This window comes from Chrysemys picta, chromosome 8, assembly GCF_011386835.1.
Source record: "Chrysemys picta bellii isolate R12L10 chromosome 8, ASM1138683v2, whole genome shotgun sequence".
Classification (NCBI taxonomy): domain Eukaryota; kingdom Metazoa; phylum Chordata; order Testudines; family Emydidae; genus Chrysemys; species Chrysemys picta.
The window spans coordinates 18,777,043-18,791,926 of NC_088798.1; the positions used below are offsets into that span (position 1 = coordinate 18,777,043).

A 14,884-nucleotide genomic window follows, 5' to 3' on the forward strand; every position below is an offset into this window, starting at 1 on the left:
GATGCATGCAGGTGGACTCCTGTTTTTGACCAGAGCTCCATTAAAATCAAAGAGGCTGCATGTGAGCTCAGGGGGTCTGCGCATGCAGATTGAATTGCAGGATGCAGTATTGCCTTTAATATGGCCTTCTGAAGCACTGACTACACAACTCAGAGGTTCCTCATTTCCAGGTTACAGACACATGCTTGGCTGTTTACTCTAAACTGAAAAATACCATTTGTGATGGGTTCCCCCCGATGTGCCGCCTGAAACTGAGGTACCACTGAGCCCGCCTGACCCACCAGCCTGGGTTCCCTTTACACTGTACTGCTGTGCAGCCTGCCCAGGCTTCAGACTGCACTTTATCAGCTCACATCCAGGTAGGGACACACCCAGGTGCAGAAACACCCAGACGCTGAAATCAGCTCTGCATGGGAAGGCTCAGCTAAGGAACTGCCCTGTGCACACCCCCTCTCTAGAGGGCAAACCCAAAATTATACTGTCTTGCACTGCACAGAGATCTGTACAGCGTAAGCTCATGAAATTTGCCCCCTCCCTCAATGTGAAGAGGAATATACATAGCTTTCGGCCCCAAGTATGATTTCCATGCACTGGTTTTAGACAAAACAAAAATAAGTTTATTAACTACAAAAGTTAGATTTTAAGTTCTTATAAGGGATAGCAAATAAAACAAACACGCAATCTAAGATCAATGTACTAAAGAAATTGGATATAAATAACAAATTCTCACCCTAAATTTTGTTTTAGGCAGATTGCAGAGATTCTTGAAAGCAAGCTGCTCTTACTTGCAGTTTAAAACTCTAGATATTCCTTTTACAGGCTAGAAAACCCTCTACCCTGAGTTCAGCCCATCTCCCCTGGTTCAGTCTTTTGTTTCTCAGGTGTTTCCAGCAGGCTTCTTTCTTGGGCGGGGAGTCAGAGAAGAACAAACAATGATTATGTCACTCCCCTGCCTTAAATAGCTTTTACGTATGGCGGGAACCCTTTGTCTCCCAGTTTGTTCCCATGCCTGGTCAGTGGGAAAACACTGGTATTCCAAAATGGAGTCCAGTATCCAGTGACTTGGTCATATGTCTCTGTAGGGCCATAGCAGCCATAACTCGGAGGCTGTTAGTAGCATCCTTTGGAAGGCTTTCCGGTGGGAGATTAGCATCTTCAAAGACCTATTGTTTTCTCCAATGGCCCTTCCCAGCCAGCCATTTAGATTGATTGCATTCTGTCTAGGGGCTGTTCCCCAGGGGTAAACACATTTGTAATAGATGCATAGACAATACTCCTAACGTCAGATACCAAAATGATACATGCATACAAGTAGGATAATCAGATTCAGTAAATCATAACCTTTCCAATGATATCTTGCATGCCTTATCTTGCGCAAAATACATCATAATTATTCCATACTCATATCATAATAATATTACCGCAAAGAATATGGGGCATAATGCCACACCATGTATTAAAGGTGTTTATCCTGAGTGAGAGAACCTCAATGTTTTCTTAACAAATGTACCCAACCACAGTCATCATTGAACAGTGATAAATAAATTTACTCAGTACCTGGTAAAAGTAGAATCCAAGCTTCTTGATTTTTTACCCAGCATGATTATTATTCATAAGTAGTTGTCCATTTCCTCCCTCTGGAATGTCCTCTTTATCTCTGTTAGAGTCCTGCAAAGCCCTCATTTTCCTTCACCTCATTTCAGCTCTCCTATAAGGCCACTTTTCATAGCCAAAATCCTAGTAATAGTAGAATGGATGGGACTACTTTACAAGCCGGCTCCCATTCAGCAAAACATTTATGCGTGTGTCTGAGTGCTTTGTAGAATTGGGACCCTGGATAGCAAGAAGCTGATTCTGGTTTAAGGCAACTACTAGACCAGGAGTGGCAGAACTTACTGACCCTCCGAGCTGCATATGACAATCTTCAGAAATTCGAGAGCTGGGGCACGTCTGCTGGGGCTTGTGCCTTCAGCCCTGATCCCCAGCAGGTGTGCCCTGAGACCTCCAGATCATCTTTCCCCCAGATTTTTGCCAGGGTTTGCTGGCTCCGCTCGGTCACATGATGCTGCCAGGTCCCCTCCCTGAATGGCAGCTGCTGGAGCCGGCAAGTTGGAAGCTGCGGTCGTGAGGAGAGGCAGCGGCAAATAGCTGGGAGCTGCAGGAACAGCCACTGCTTTTGCTGCTGCCTCTCCCCACAGAGTTAAAGCAGCTGTTTGCTGCTGCCTCTCCACTGGAGCTAACACCTTGGAGCTGCAGAGAGCGGCCACTGAGGGTAAGGGTGTGTGTGACTCAAACTGGTGGGGGGCTGAACCTTTAAATTGTGCCCCTCCCCTCAGCAGGCACCAGTCATCTCTGCAACATGACCCAATAGTTAACCATGTTTGCTAAAATACTGCTGGCTATTCCGTTTATAGAGTAATTTAGGCTTCTATTATTTGCTGTAAGTATATTTAAATCAGAGTAGAGTAACTTCTAAAAACATAAAGCTTAAGGACAAGACTTAAAAGAGAGAGAGGTCACTGATTGAATGGTGGTGAATACAAACATCTCGGCCAGCAGTAACTGTAACATAAAATAGAAGCTTGGTTTTAATATTTTTACAGTAAAGCCTGAACCTCCATTGAACCTGCGACTAGAAATGACAGACAAAGGACAGTTAAAGATCTGTTGGTCCAACCCAGTACTAACACCATATCCTCTTCAGTATGAAGTGAAGTTTTCTGGGAACGCTACTCAAAATGCCTGGCAGGTGAGTGTACTTGTTCTTTTAGTAGTATTTTATTTATTTATTTATTTTTATTGAAGATGAAATCATTCTAATGTTGTATTTAAGGAGACTCTGCTGCAACTGTCTGTCTAGATTCCACAGTGGCCGTGGTCCACTCAAAACTTGAGGGAAGAATCAATCTCAGGGCAGCTAGTAGTGCTCATTTCGCCAAACCTGCTTGGGTCAACAGCAGACTTTGAATTCAGGATCTGCAGCACTGAAATTATTAGCCTTTGCTGAATGAGCAAAAGGACTAAGTTGCTTAGCTGGAAGCAGTAGCAGACTCATAAACCCATATATGGAGCAGCCACGAGAAAGGGACAAAGACCCGCCCCCCTCATAGTATGGGTTTCACCTACAGACCACTAAACCCTGTCAACAGGTAAATCCTGGTCCCATTGAAGTCAATCACAAAGCTCCCATTGGCTTCAGTGGAGCTAGGATTTCTATGTGTGTGTGGTATATAGTTCTATTAACGAATCACTTTTCCCACTGTCACAACGCAGCTATCTCGGGGGTGAAAAGCGGCATCTATTTAACAGCACACAACAAAATACTGTAGCTATTTTCTGCTGGCGTATGTAACTTCTAAACCTACTTGATTTAGATGTGATAAAGTTGAATGCTTTTGAGCAGTCCTACTAACCCTCAAAATAAACAGCTTCTTTCCTTTGATTTCTCTCATTTTTCTGAAGTGGTGCAAAATAATAATGTTAATGGCTTCTAATCTAATTTAACAGGTGGTTGAGATTGTCATAGAAACCTCCCTCATCATAGGCAATATGCTGGCTGGTTCTTCATATTTAGTTCAAGTACGGTGCAAGAGTCTTCATGGTCCAGGATTCTGGAGTGATTGGAGCACACCTTATAATTTAAACACAGAAGGTATGTCCTCTACAATAATTTAAATAGCCATTGTTAGGACTGGAAATAAATGTGTGCATATATTATTTGATATGTATTACACATGGATAAAGTGTCTATATGCATTCTACTACAAAATCCTACAGCACATGTAGGCAACAAAAGTGCATAGTAAATGCTATAAATAGTGCAACAAAATTTTGCTACACCTGAAGGTTCCATTGTCATTATGCCAACCCAAAACAGAGTATTCAGAGGAGCTTCCCAGTCTTCAGTGAGGAGCCTTTACTAAGTTTAAGTAATGCAATTTAAACTCAATTTTTTTAGCAGACGGTATAAGTAAAGCTGTTTCAGAACTGGCACAAACTTGCATGTAAAATTCAAAATTACAGAAGTTTATTACACACATCAATTAAGCGAGTAACTTGAGTTATGAAAGCACAGATTCCTGACATGTTGCATGGTAGTGGCTCCTCTGAGGCCAATCAGATGGGTTGAGTCAAAGGGGGTTCCACTGAAAGAAAATACCTTAATTCCTCTTGTATTCTGTTGTTAAAGTCTACAGTGAGAGAGAGAATTTATTTGGCAAGTCATTATCCATTCATCTTGATCGCTCATTTATGTTGCCAGTGTTTCCAAACTCAAATGTTCAAAAATCATGAGTCAGCCTCACCAAAAATCATGAGATTGGCTTTAAAATCTTGAGATTATGTAAAAATAATAAATTTGGTGTTCTTTTTATTTGCCTCTTCTTTTTGAGCCTTTAGGATGCACTGGGGTTACATTTTGAAGCTTTCTCTGCAGCCAGAAGGGCCAGAAACTTTACTTACTGTTTAAGAATGAAGGCAGAAATTAGCAACACTGTATTGTAAATTGTCCTGTGTGGTCAGTCTGGGGATGCTGACAATTTTCTTGCAGTGTGTTTCCCCTGTTCTTCCCTTATTTTAAAAGGAGATATTTCAACCTGTTTTGCTAAAGTTATCCTCCTAGGAATTATATAAGTGTATGTTTGTGGAAAGAGAGAGAGACAGAGAAAATCAAGGTCCAGACACCCCAAGGGGAGACGGGGTCTGAAACCCAGAAAATAAGCACTTGAATCAAATGGTTGTAGCCAATGTTATTGTGTATACAAAACATGTCAAGTAAGATCTTTTATTAAATCTTGTAATGTCCTGAACTTGACAGTCATTAGGAGATTTGTATACAGGTTCTGGTTCTGAATGCATGCATGTATATATGTGTCGCAAATTGTAATGGTAGTAACTACAGCATCACCTCCCAGTAGTGTGGTGAGGCAATCTGGCAGGGCCAGGCCAGGTATTTACAGGACACTGGCTCCAAACACCTAGCATTGTCCAGCCCAAAAGAGCCAATGGCAGACCATTAAAGTTAATGGGAAATATTGAAACTAAAAAGAAAACCCACGGCTGGGTAAACCGTGCTCTGTATAACCAGGAATTTCCATAGTCTGAGAACAAGTTGGGGAAAATAACAAACCTGCAAATGCAGTTAAAAGGGAAGGTATTTGGAGTACAGGCTATCCAGAAATAGAGGACTAGAGTCTAAGCAGGGTGCTGTCTGTGAAGCACGGGATCCCCTCTAGGACAGAGGGTACACTTGGAAAATGTTCTGGGGCAATAGGTAACTTGTGTTAGAAAAGGGAATTGAGCTAATGTAAAAGGGTAAAGCCAGAGATTGCGTCTTTGTTTTCTGTGTAACTTGTATGTGTTTGTTTTTCCTCCCTATTTTATCTTTGAATCTATGTTTTTTCTATTAAATAAAGTTTTTGTTTATTTTTACCTCAAGCAGGTCTCTGTTGTGCCACAGTGTGGAGTGTATGTACCAAAGTGAACTGATAATTGGGGGCAAGTTTCACACCTTCAGGGGTGACGAACCAGAGGGGAAAAGTCTGTGTGTCTGGTAGTTAAGAACTTAGGGAGACGGATCTGCGAGGACTCAGGACCAGAAGGGATTGTTGAGGTTACCCTACAAGAATTAAGTAGGCTGGTGGAAGGCAGGGTGGGACCTAATCTTTGTTGGCTGGCTACTGTTGAGACATAGCAGCATATCATTACGTTAAAAAGCAGGGGGTGACAACACCTTACTGGTCTGGGTGATCCCAAGAACATTATAGGGGTGTAGTCACTGCAGAAATTGCACCCCAATATCTGTGAATGGAGGTTCACGCTCCAACCACTTGCAATAACAGATTGTAACGGACTCAAAAGCAAGGGAGCAAAGTACAAGTTTATTATTTTCTTCTGTTTATTTTGGGTTAAGAGAAATAGAACAAAGAAAGGGGAAAATGAGCCAGTTAGAATCCTTGGACACAGTGGATAAAAAGCATCTTGGGAGCTTATGTTAGAAATATGGTTTACCCCACAAGGGGAAATTAGCAGAGGATCTGAAAAACTCACTCATGAAGTATTTTGAGCAGAAGGAGAGAGAGGACGCAGGGCTGGGAAACCAGCCAGACTTTACTTCGCTACAGGAGAGGGCCACTCTGGTAGAGCTGACCAATTACCGATCTGCAGAGACCAGGAGGCGTATGAGCATCAGGTGCAGATGGCAGAGCTCAGAATGCCAGAGAAGAAAGCCATCAAAGAGGCAGAGGAGCAGGCCCACCAGAGATGAATGAAGGCGATCCAGGCAGCCCAGGCCAAAGAGGAGACAGTGGAGTAGGCCCATTAGTGTGCTTTCCACTAACACTGGTCAAAATGTTCTAAACTGGGTGCCTCAAATTAAGCACCCAAATAGCTAACCTGATTTTTTCAGAGGGAGTGGTCTTCAAAAAGAGTTGGCATCTTCTGATTATTAGGTCAGTTACTTAGGTGTGTAAATATGGAATTAGGTAGCTAACTTTAGGGACTCACATTTGGAAACTTACACTGTACCTCTATACATGGTGTGTGTGTATGTGTACATACGTACATGCCTTCAGAGAGATTGTATGCACAGATAAAAATAAAAATATGTACAGTTAATGGAAAACACTGAGATTCAGTAGTTATTCTCTCTATTTAATATTCTATTGTAGGATATTAATTGTATTAAACACATTTCACAGGCCAAAAATCATGTTGCGATAAGCATGATGACAACTTTAAAGAAAGTAATTTCTTCTCTGCAGGGAGCTCAAATTTGCCTACTCTCCCAATGGCTAATGTTAGCATTAACCAATGGAAGAACAGTAAAACCAGCAGGATAGTTGGTAGCAACAAAGAGGCTGCTTTGCATTCATGCAAGCACATTAACACTGGGAGTACAAAATGCTGAAACTAGGCAGTTATATTTTTATGCAACTGATTAGCATTATGCTCTGATCTGTATTTAATCGGAAAGTCTATGCTGATGACAAAGAGAGAATGCTTTGCACCACTGTTCTAGAGACTGTATTTTGGAAGCATCTTGGTCCATTATGAGTGTAATTATTCCTTGAGATACTAAGGAGAATTGTTCAGTTGATGCATGTCTTCAGCCTATTATATGCTCTTTGTGTAGGGCCAAATAATGGATGGATTTTTCAAAATAAACTTTAAAATATGAATCTTCTCACCATGATGTATGCATTGTTAACTGAGAGCACATGCACCTTTGTGGTGTGTGATTGTACAATATATTTTGTATGTGTTTTTGCGTGACAAGTGCTCTATAGCTGGGCCTGTTCTATATTGCAAACTCTTGTCACAACACTGAAATTATTACTGTTTTTTCTAAAGTTTGAAAGAACGCCTATTGACAGAGGCTTTTTATGTTCAAATCAACACACTGAAGTATAATGTCTAACTCTTCATGCAGCTTGCAGTTTCCCAGCATTTCCTTTTCACTTGCCAACACAGTTGCCCATCCAGTTGTACAACTGCATGTTTGTGTATGCAACACAGGTGCACCCTCCTGAAAATGTACTCCATGTGTAAGATTATATAGTATGTTATGTGACCTTGCATTTGTTCCATCTCATTTATTCCATCATGAGTAAGGATATCAAAGGTGAAAGTCCATGCAGATATAAATGTTCAAATAGATATAAATACTGATAAAATAAGTCATGGGGGTCTCTTCTGCTGCTGTCCCTGTACCCATGTAACACTCATTAAATTGTAAGAGTTGGACTCCTGTGTTTAGGAGCAAGATTTTGATAGAAATAAGCATTTCTGATTGTCCTATAATTTTGTAAAGCTACCTTTTTTGTGTGAAGTTTCATATCGCTTAAAGATTCTTTTTCTGTTTTTTTCCCCCTTTCCCTGTAACAGATGTCATGTACTTCCCTCCTAAGATACTGACGAGTGTTGGTTCTAATGTTTCCTTTCATTGCCTCTATAATGATAAAAACAAGATGATTTTGTCGAAGAAGATTGTTTGGTGGCTGAATTTAGCAGAAGAAATCCCAGAGAGACAGTATACACTTGTGAATGATCGTGTTAGCAGAGTTACTCTTTTCAACTTGAGTGCAACAAAACCTAGAGGAAAATTCTTCTATAATGCATTGTACTGTTGTAATCAAAACAGGGAATGTCATCATCGATATGCTGAATTATATGTAGTAGGTAAGATTCAGGATGACTTCACTTTTTTTATAAACTTCAGTATACTTGATATTTTCAAGTCAGAACATTTCAGTTTGATTCCAAGAAGGTTTTTGCAGACAACAATGATTTATAATGCATAGTTTTGTCTCCTTAACAGTTGTAGCTTTATTTGTATTAATATTTTTAATGTGTTTTAAATAGATGTCAATATCAATATCACATGTGAAACTGATGGGTACTTAACTAAAATGACTTGCAGATGGTCCGCAAACACAAATACATTGCTTGTGGGGAGTTCTTTACAGTTAAAGTACTACAGGTGTGTATAGTTTTTAATGTATTCTATTTGTTTGGAAACTGTTACTTTGGAAATATTCATGCAGTAATAGATGCTCCACAGAAGTGAATATAAAATCTGAGCCATTGTGGCTCAAACTTTCACCTGGTCTTCCAGCTGGCTTCCAAAATGGAACCCACAGGTTCCAGCAAATCTCACACGTGTGCACAAATTAGGTCATAAGAGCTCAAAGTACCCAGTGCGGGTTGTATTTGCACATTATTCAGCACCTGCAAAACTTGTGGACACAATTTTGGAGGCCAACTTTGAAAATGTGGACAAAACATGTTCAAAACTGAAGCAGAAAATATTACTAAATAACTGTGCTATGAGAGTTTGGTTTGATTCCACAGGCAGCAGGGCTGAGTCCTAGCAGAGCAAACGAATATACCTTTTAAGCCTTCTGTTTTCTTTCAAACTCTGTTCCGGTTTTGCAATACAAATGCCCACCTTGCTTTGCCACAATGGATTTTGATTTGTATGGCTTTTCACAATGGGAAAATTTGCTTGAATCATAATTTGTATGACTGAGTCTAGTTGTTCATGTACATTAAATTACACTCAACTTTACACATACATGGTGTTTAAATATATGACGGCAGAATTTGGCTCATTCCAAAAGAAAAAGAGCTTGTTCAGAAGGAGGTTGTTACTTTACAGTTTTAACAGCTTTAGTGGCTGGAGCAGTTTTCAGTTTGCTACTAATATTCATGGTCTAATTTTCAGAAGGTTTGGCCTGGCCCTTGAGGCTTATATTTGAACTGGAAGGTACATGCAAGCTTAGGACCAAATTCTGATCTCCGCTATGCCAGTGAAGAAGCCAGATACTGGAATCTTCATAGATGTTCGTTGGTGTAACAAATTTGGTCTCTTGCATAGAGACGTTTGGTCAATAGAATTCAAATCCCTGCTGCAGAGCTGGGGAAGCAAGGTTCTGTTCAGACCCAGTTTTCCACTTGTTCCTGCGGTTTCCCCCTTATTTCCTAATTCAAAACAATTCTGACCATCCACACTAGGTAGGGCCTAAGAGGTGGGTTTCCTACTAGCAGAAGTGGAGACCATTCCACCATAGAAGTTAGAACAATGCTTCGTATATCCTAAACCCTTTCCCCTACATCAGCTTCTCCAGCCATTGGTTCTTCTCTGCAGTCATGGTTACTTTTTCCTGTCATCCCCTGGTACCAAATAATTTCAGAGAACGTCGCATCTTTTTGTCTCTTCCTTAGGTCCCCAAAGCTGTCTGTCCTTTGTCTGTCCTTTGGACAGAGTAGCAATGCTACTAGGGGGAAAATGTGTGGTATAGTTGATGCAACATTCATACCTATGTGCCAGGAGTGCCCTGTGAAAAGGTCTCTCTCACATCGTCTAATAATTTTAAACACAAAAGATTCCTGTAACTGCGCGAGTACTTGGATAAATAAAATGGAAAAACAAAACCTCCCTGAGCAGAAATCATTGGATTTATTCCCTACTGGACTAGATGGGATATGTGAGAATCCTTTTGGCAAAGAAGCTTAAATCAGCACTTACGGTCCTGCACACACTTAAGCCACGATTCAGGAAAGCTTAAATGCTTTCTTGAATAGGGATGGATTTAAGTGAAGAGCTTTCCTGAATTGGGCCCCACAGTGTGAAGTGTGAGTGGTTCCACTGACCTCAACAGTATTTGTAGGATTGGACCATAAATACTAAATGATGGGCACGATAGTGAAGCCTTTGATGGATGGAACAATAAACAGAACCCTTAGGATTTCATATGGAAACCTTTTCTGGGACTATATTGTGACTAGTTGACTTTTGGGCTAAATGTTGCCTTGACTACCTGCTAGAGTCACTTATGTTGGAATAAACACCTTTTCATGCTCTTCCCCTTTCTTTCTCTCATCTTTCCATGTTGGTCTCAAACATGCCTGATAAATTTGCCTGAGAGAAATGGTGTTTCCTAATATCTATAATCTCGTTATAGGTTGATGCATAGGTCAGGCATTGACACTAACACGGTGTATAAGTGCATGCCGGCTTTCTTGTTTGTTTGTTTGTTTTTGTTTTGATTCTGTTGAGGTTTCATTAAAAAAAATACAAATCTAAATGAGAATAAAACATTTTGTATGAGAATAACTAAAATAGAAAATAAATTTTAAACAAATCTGACTAATGGCAATATTTCCAGGTTCTTTAAAATAACAGACAACTTTGTTGTTTTCAACATTTGCCTGCAACATTGTGAACAAGAACACACAATGTACCTGGCCAACAATAAGCTAGAAACCTAAGTGAAACTGACCACTTTGTTTCACTGCCCAAACTGAATGAAATGCCAGGTTTAAGCATCCACCATAAATATTTAAGAATAAACTTTGATTTGAAAAATTCCTTCTGTTTTAATAATCTAAGGTGGTGATATTAGAAAGACTGTGAAGATAATTTAATATATAGAAATAGCTAGGTAGTGCTTATCAGTGTCCTTTTGGAGGTATACGAGGTCATCCTGAAAATTGGAGTCTAAAGGTTAGAGTTAAATATGCTGTATTTGCATCATTCCTGTTTTTTTGCTAGAAGCATGAATCTGTTGTGCTAGTTTCTATTTTCCTCACAATCACTGATGCAATTAAAATGCTGCAAATAAAATCCCATTCTACCCTCTAGTGTGATGCAATATTTTGCCCTTTCACTGTTTGATGGGGCTGTTATTCCACCTTCATCTACAAATCAGCACCGCCAACAAAAACAGCACACACCATCTAATAAAAATCCAGAATGATGGGGTAAATCTTCAGAACAGAATGTAGCGATTTAATATGCATTCGTTTTATTGACATTAACAGGAGAAATATAACTAAATGTACCTCTTAGAGTCCAATTACATAACCAGTTACATCTCTGGTGAGTAGCTCAAAAAGCCTGAGCTGCACAGGCCTGGATCCAAATTTTAATATCTTAGGGAAAATTGAAAACATTCCTCTTTTTCATTAGCCACATTAGCATTTTGCACCACCCCCACACCCAGTTCCCACTCTGTGATTCATCTGAATCTGATTGCTAGGTATGGATGCTGGCAGCCTGTCAGGATTTATTTTAACACCACCCTATCTGGTAGGTTTCTAAAGGGGATTTCATTCTCATGGAGCTCCAGCCATGTGTGTCCAGTTAGGCAGAATCACACATCAATCTGCCCTTTGGGAGCCAGACCCTCAGCAGGTACAAATCAGCATACGCTCATTGAAGTCAATGGAACTATATTCATTTGCACCAGCTGAGGATCTGAACCAGGATGTTTACCTCTAACACATACTCCTCAAGTTTTCTGCCATCAGCATGTCCACTTCCTGGCTCTTTTCTTACGGCTTGTTTAACTTTTAAGCTCAACCGAATTAAGGCCACATTAATTCTGACTGAGAAGGTCCATACATGAATTTAATGGAGTTTAACAAATCCACTTTAAATTCACACCTGTAGTTAATTTGGATAAACTTTTCTGTGTGTCCCCATGTAGACAAGCCCTTAGCTGTTTTGTCTTGTTGCACTATGTCCCCAGGAGGTCTTCCAGTGCAGCATCAAAAGGTTGAATAGTGTGGTCTAATGCACCTTATACATGGCAATCAAGAGCCATATTTTGATATTCTGTATTGTCCCAATGGCCATTCCAGTTAGTGCTTTTGCTATGTCCTAAATTCACCTCCACATTCTCGATTGTCTTTACTAGAGTAGGAGAAGAACTTACTTCCCTTCCTACAGTTGAACAGGTAGTTGGAACATAGAAGGAAATCTTCTGTATAAGTGTGTCTTACATACTTGGTGTCAAAAATCAACAAGACAGTTGGCTGTAAAAGGGCTCTAATGGTGCACAGAATCACGGGGTTGTATTCTGAAAAACAATAACTGAGTAAGCACTGACTACCACACTGGCTGGAGAAGCTCTCTCTCTCCCTTATTTTATTTCTTTATTTTAACAAATGTTAAGTTCTTATAAAGTGCTGAATTGATAGCTCTGGAAACGGAAGTCCTCCATGTATCCAAAGAGACTTGGCTAGGGTGATCCATGCATTTGTGATCTCTGGGGTTTATTATTCCAACTCGTATCTAGGAGAAAAGCCACACTCCTGAGAAAAGATCTCAGTGGCGTCAAATGCAGCTGCCTATATGCTTAGCAATACTAGTTTCTGTGAACAGATCATTGCTCTCTCTACTGTTTCCCCATTCAACAGAGAGTTCAGGTCAAGATGTTTTGTCCTGATAGCTAGGGCCCTACCAAATTCACAGTCCATTTTGGTCAATTTCATGGTCATAGGATTTTAAAAATTGTAAATTTAATGATTTCAGCTATTTAAACCTGAAATTTCAAGGTGTTGTAATTGTAGGGGTCCTGACCCACAAAGGAATTGTGGCGGGGTTGTGGTACTGCGACCCTTACTTCTGCACTGCTGCCTGCAGAATTGGGCCCTCAGTCAGCAGCCGTCATTCTCTGGCCACCCATCTCTGAAGGCAGCAGCGCAGAAGTAAGGAAGGCATGGTATAGTATTGCCACCCTTGCTTCTGTGCTGCTGCTGGCAGGGTGCTGCCTTCAGAGCTGTTGGTGACAACAAGCAGGCACCGCTCTCTGGCCTCCCAGCTCTGAAGGCAGTGTAGAAGTAATAGTGGCAATACTGTGACCCCCCTAAAATAACCTTGTGACCCCCCCAGCAACTCCCTTTTGGGTCAAGAACCCTAATTTGAGAAACACTGGTCTCCCCCATGAAATCTGTATACTATACGATAAAAGTACACAAAAGACCAGATTTCACGGGAGAAGACCAAATTTCACGGTCCATGATGTGTTTTTCATGGTCATGAATTTGGTATGGCCCTATTGATAGTCAAAGCTCTCTGTGCGATTGGCCTTAGCTATTAAGGAGGTTGGCTCTTTTTTTATGATCATGACCTCCCACCACAGCTATATTCCACTGGCCCAATGAAACTGTCATTCACTAGGGAGAGGCTCTTGAGTGCAGGCAACAGAACTGCCACAGGTGCTGGAACTAGACAATGATGTTCATTGTCACGGGAGGAGAGAGCCCATGCACACTCAGAACTAAATGTGCAAATCCTATTTTGACTCAACTTTATCTCAGTAATTCCATCACTTCTCCTGCCCCCTCCCAGCACATGTGTGCGCACACACTCATCCCCCCTAGGAACTCTCTGCCATTTCTTCTGGAAGCTGGGAAGGAAGGAGGAAAGAGATTGTTCGTGGTGCTTCAGTTTTTAAATACATGGGGAGTGGTCAGATTCTACAGAAATGGGAGGAGGGAGTCCTATAAATCCCTACATCAAGTTAAAAAAAAAAAAGTGTAAACTCCTAACACTACACTGCCAGCATTCTCAACTGTGCTCTGGAGGAAATACTTCTAGAGCTCAGAAGGTAATTCATTATCCACGGGGCCTTTCAGGGCCTGATCCAAATCCCATTGACTTCAATGGAAGGACTCCTATTGACTTTAGTGAGCCTTGGATCAGGCCCAAACTCCTTTACCTCTCTGCCCACACTACCCAAAACTTTGCCAGTTAATGAGTGGCAAATGTGTAGGTGATCAAGTGCTGTGAAAATCCTGTCTTCTAGGTCAGCAACTTATTTTACATAGGCCACAACAACAGCCATCGGATAACTGCTTTCAGTCAGGCGTGGGCTGGGTTGGAAGTGGTAAAGTAGAGGAAAAATCTTTGGTATCTCATTACCATATTGCCTTGAGCCACGCAGTGCAATTTTAATTAAACCAAGCAAACCCTCAAACGCTAAGAATGATTATAATAGTTCTAATTTTGTAAGCATAGCTAGAACACCAAGAGGATAAAATATTTTTTCCTGTGTTTAATTGAAAGTATTATTTGCTTTTTATGTTTCAATGTTACTTTGAAAAGGGTGATCCTCTGTTGTAATTTTGGAGAGGGGAAGGGAAGTGAGCAGTTTATAAAGAAATGTTGTTATGACTTTAGCTTAAAACATGGCATGAGAAGTTCAAGATTTCCAATCAATATTATTTCTAAGCCTCAGCATTTTCTTAACTTTTCTTTGGCGTTTTATTCATAACAGAAACAGCTCTTTGTTGAAAATTATTAATTGAATGTTTTCATCTTTTTTAAGGAATAGTATCTATTGTTCTGACTTTCCAAGTATTCCTCCAAAGTCGGAGGCAAAAGAATGCCATTTACAGAGGAATCATTATTACGAGTGTACATTTCAGCCTATTTTTCTTTTATCTGGATATACCATGTGGATAGAGATAAAGCACCAACTAGGAAAACTTGAATCCCCACCAACCTGTGTCATTCCAGCAGATGTGGGTATGTCAAAAGATTTCTTTAATATCTTTTTCTTCCAGTAGTGGTCTTGGGCAGCAATGTCTATATGCT

The 14,884-nt window shown here is 40.5% G+C and overlaps 1 protein-coding gene across 5 annotated transcripts in view; it reads left to right on the top strand.

Moving 5' to 3' along the window:
* Positions 1–14,884, top strand: part of LEPR (leptin receptor) — a 62,452-nt gene that overhangs the window by 25,769 nt on the left and 21,799 nt on the right. For all 5 annotated transcript variants that reach the window (XM_005300085.4, XM_065553978.1, XM_065553979.1 and 2 more), the window contains 5 exons: positions 2,604–2,749; positions 3,508–3,652; positions 7,885–8,178; positions 8,362–8,479; positions 14,616–14,815. In XM_005300085.4, coding sequence (XP_005300142.1) covers positions 2,604–2,749; positions 3,508–3,652; positions 7,885–8,178; positions 8,362–8,479; positions 14,616–14,815 — 903 coding nt within the window. The remainder of the gene's footprint in view (positions 1–2,603; positions 2,750–3,507; positions 3,653–7,884; positions 8,179–8,361; positions 8,480–14,615; positions 14,816–14,884) is intronic.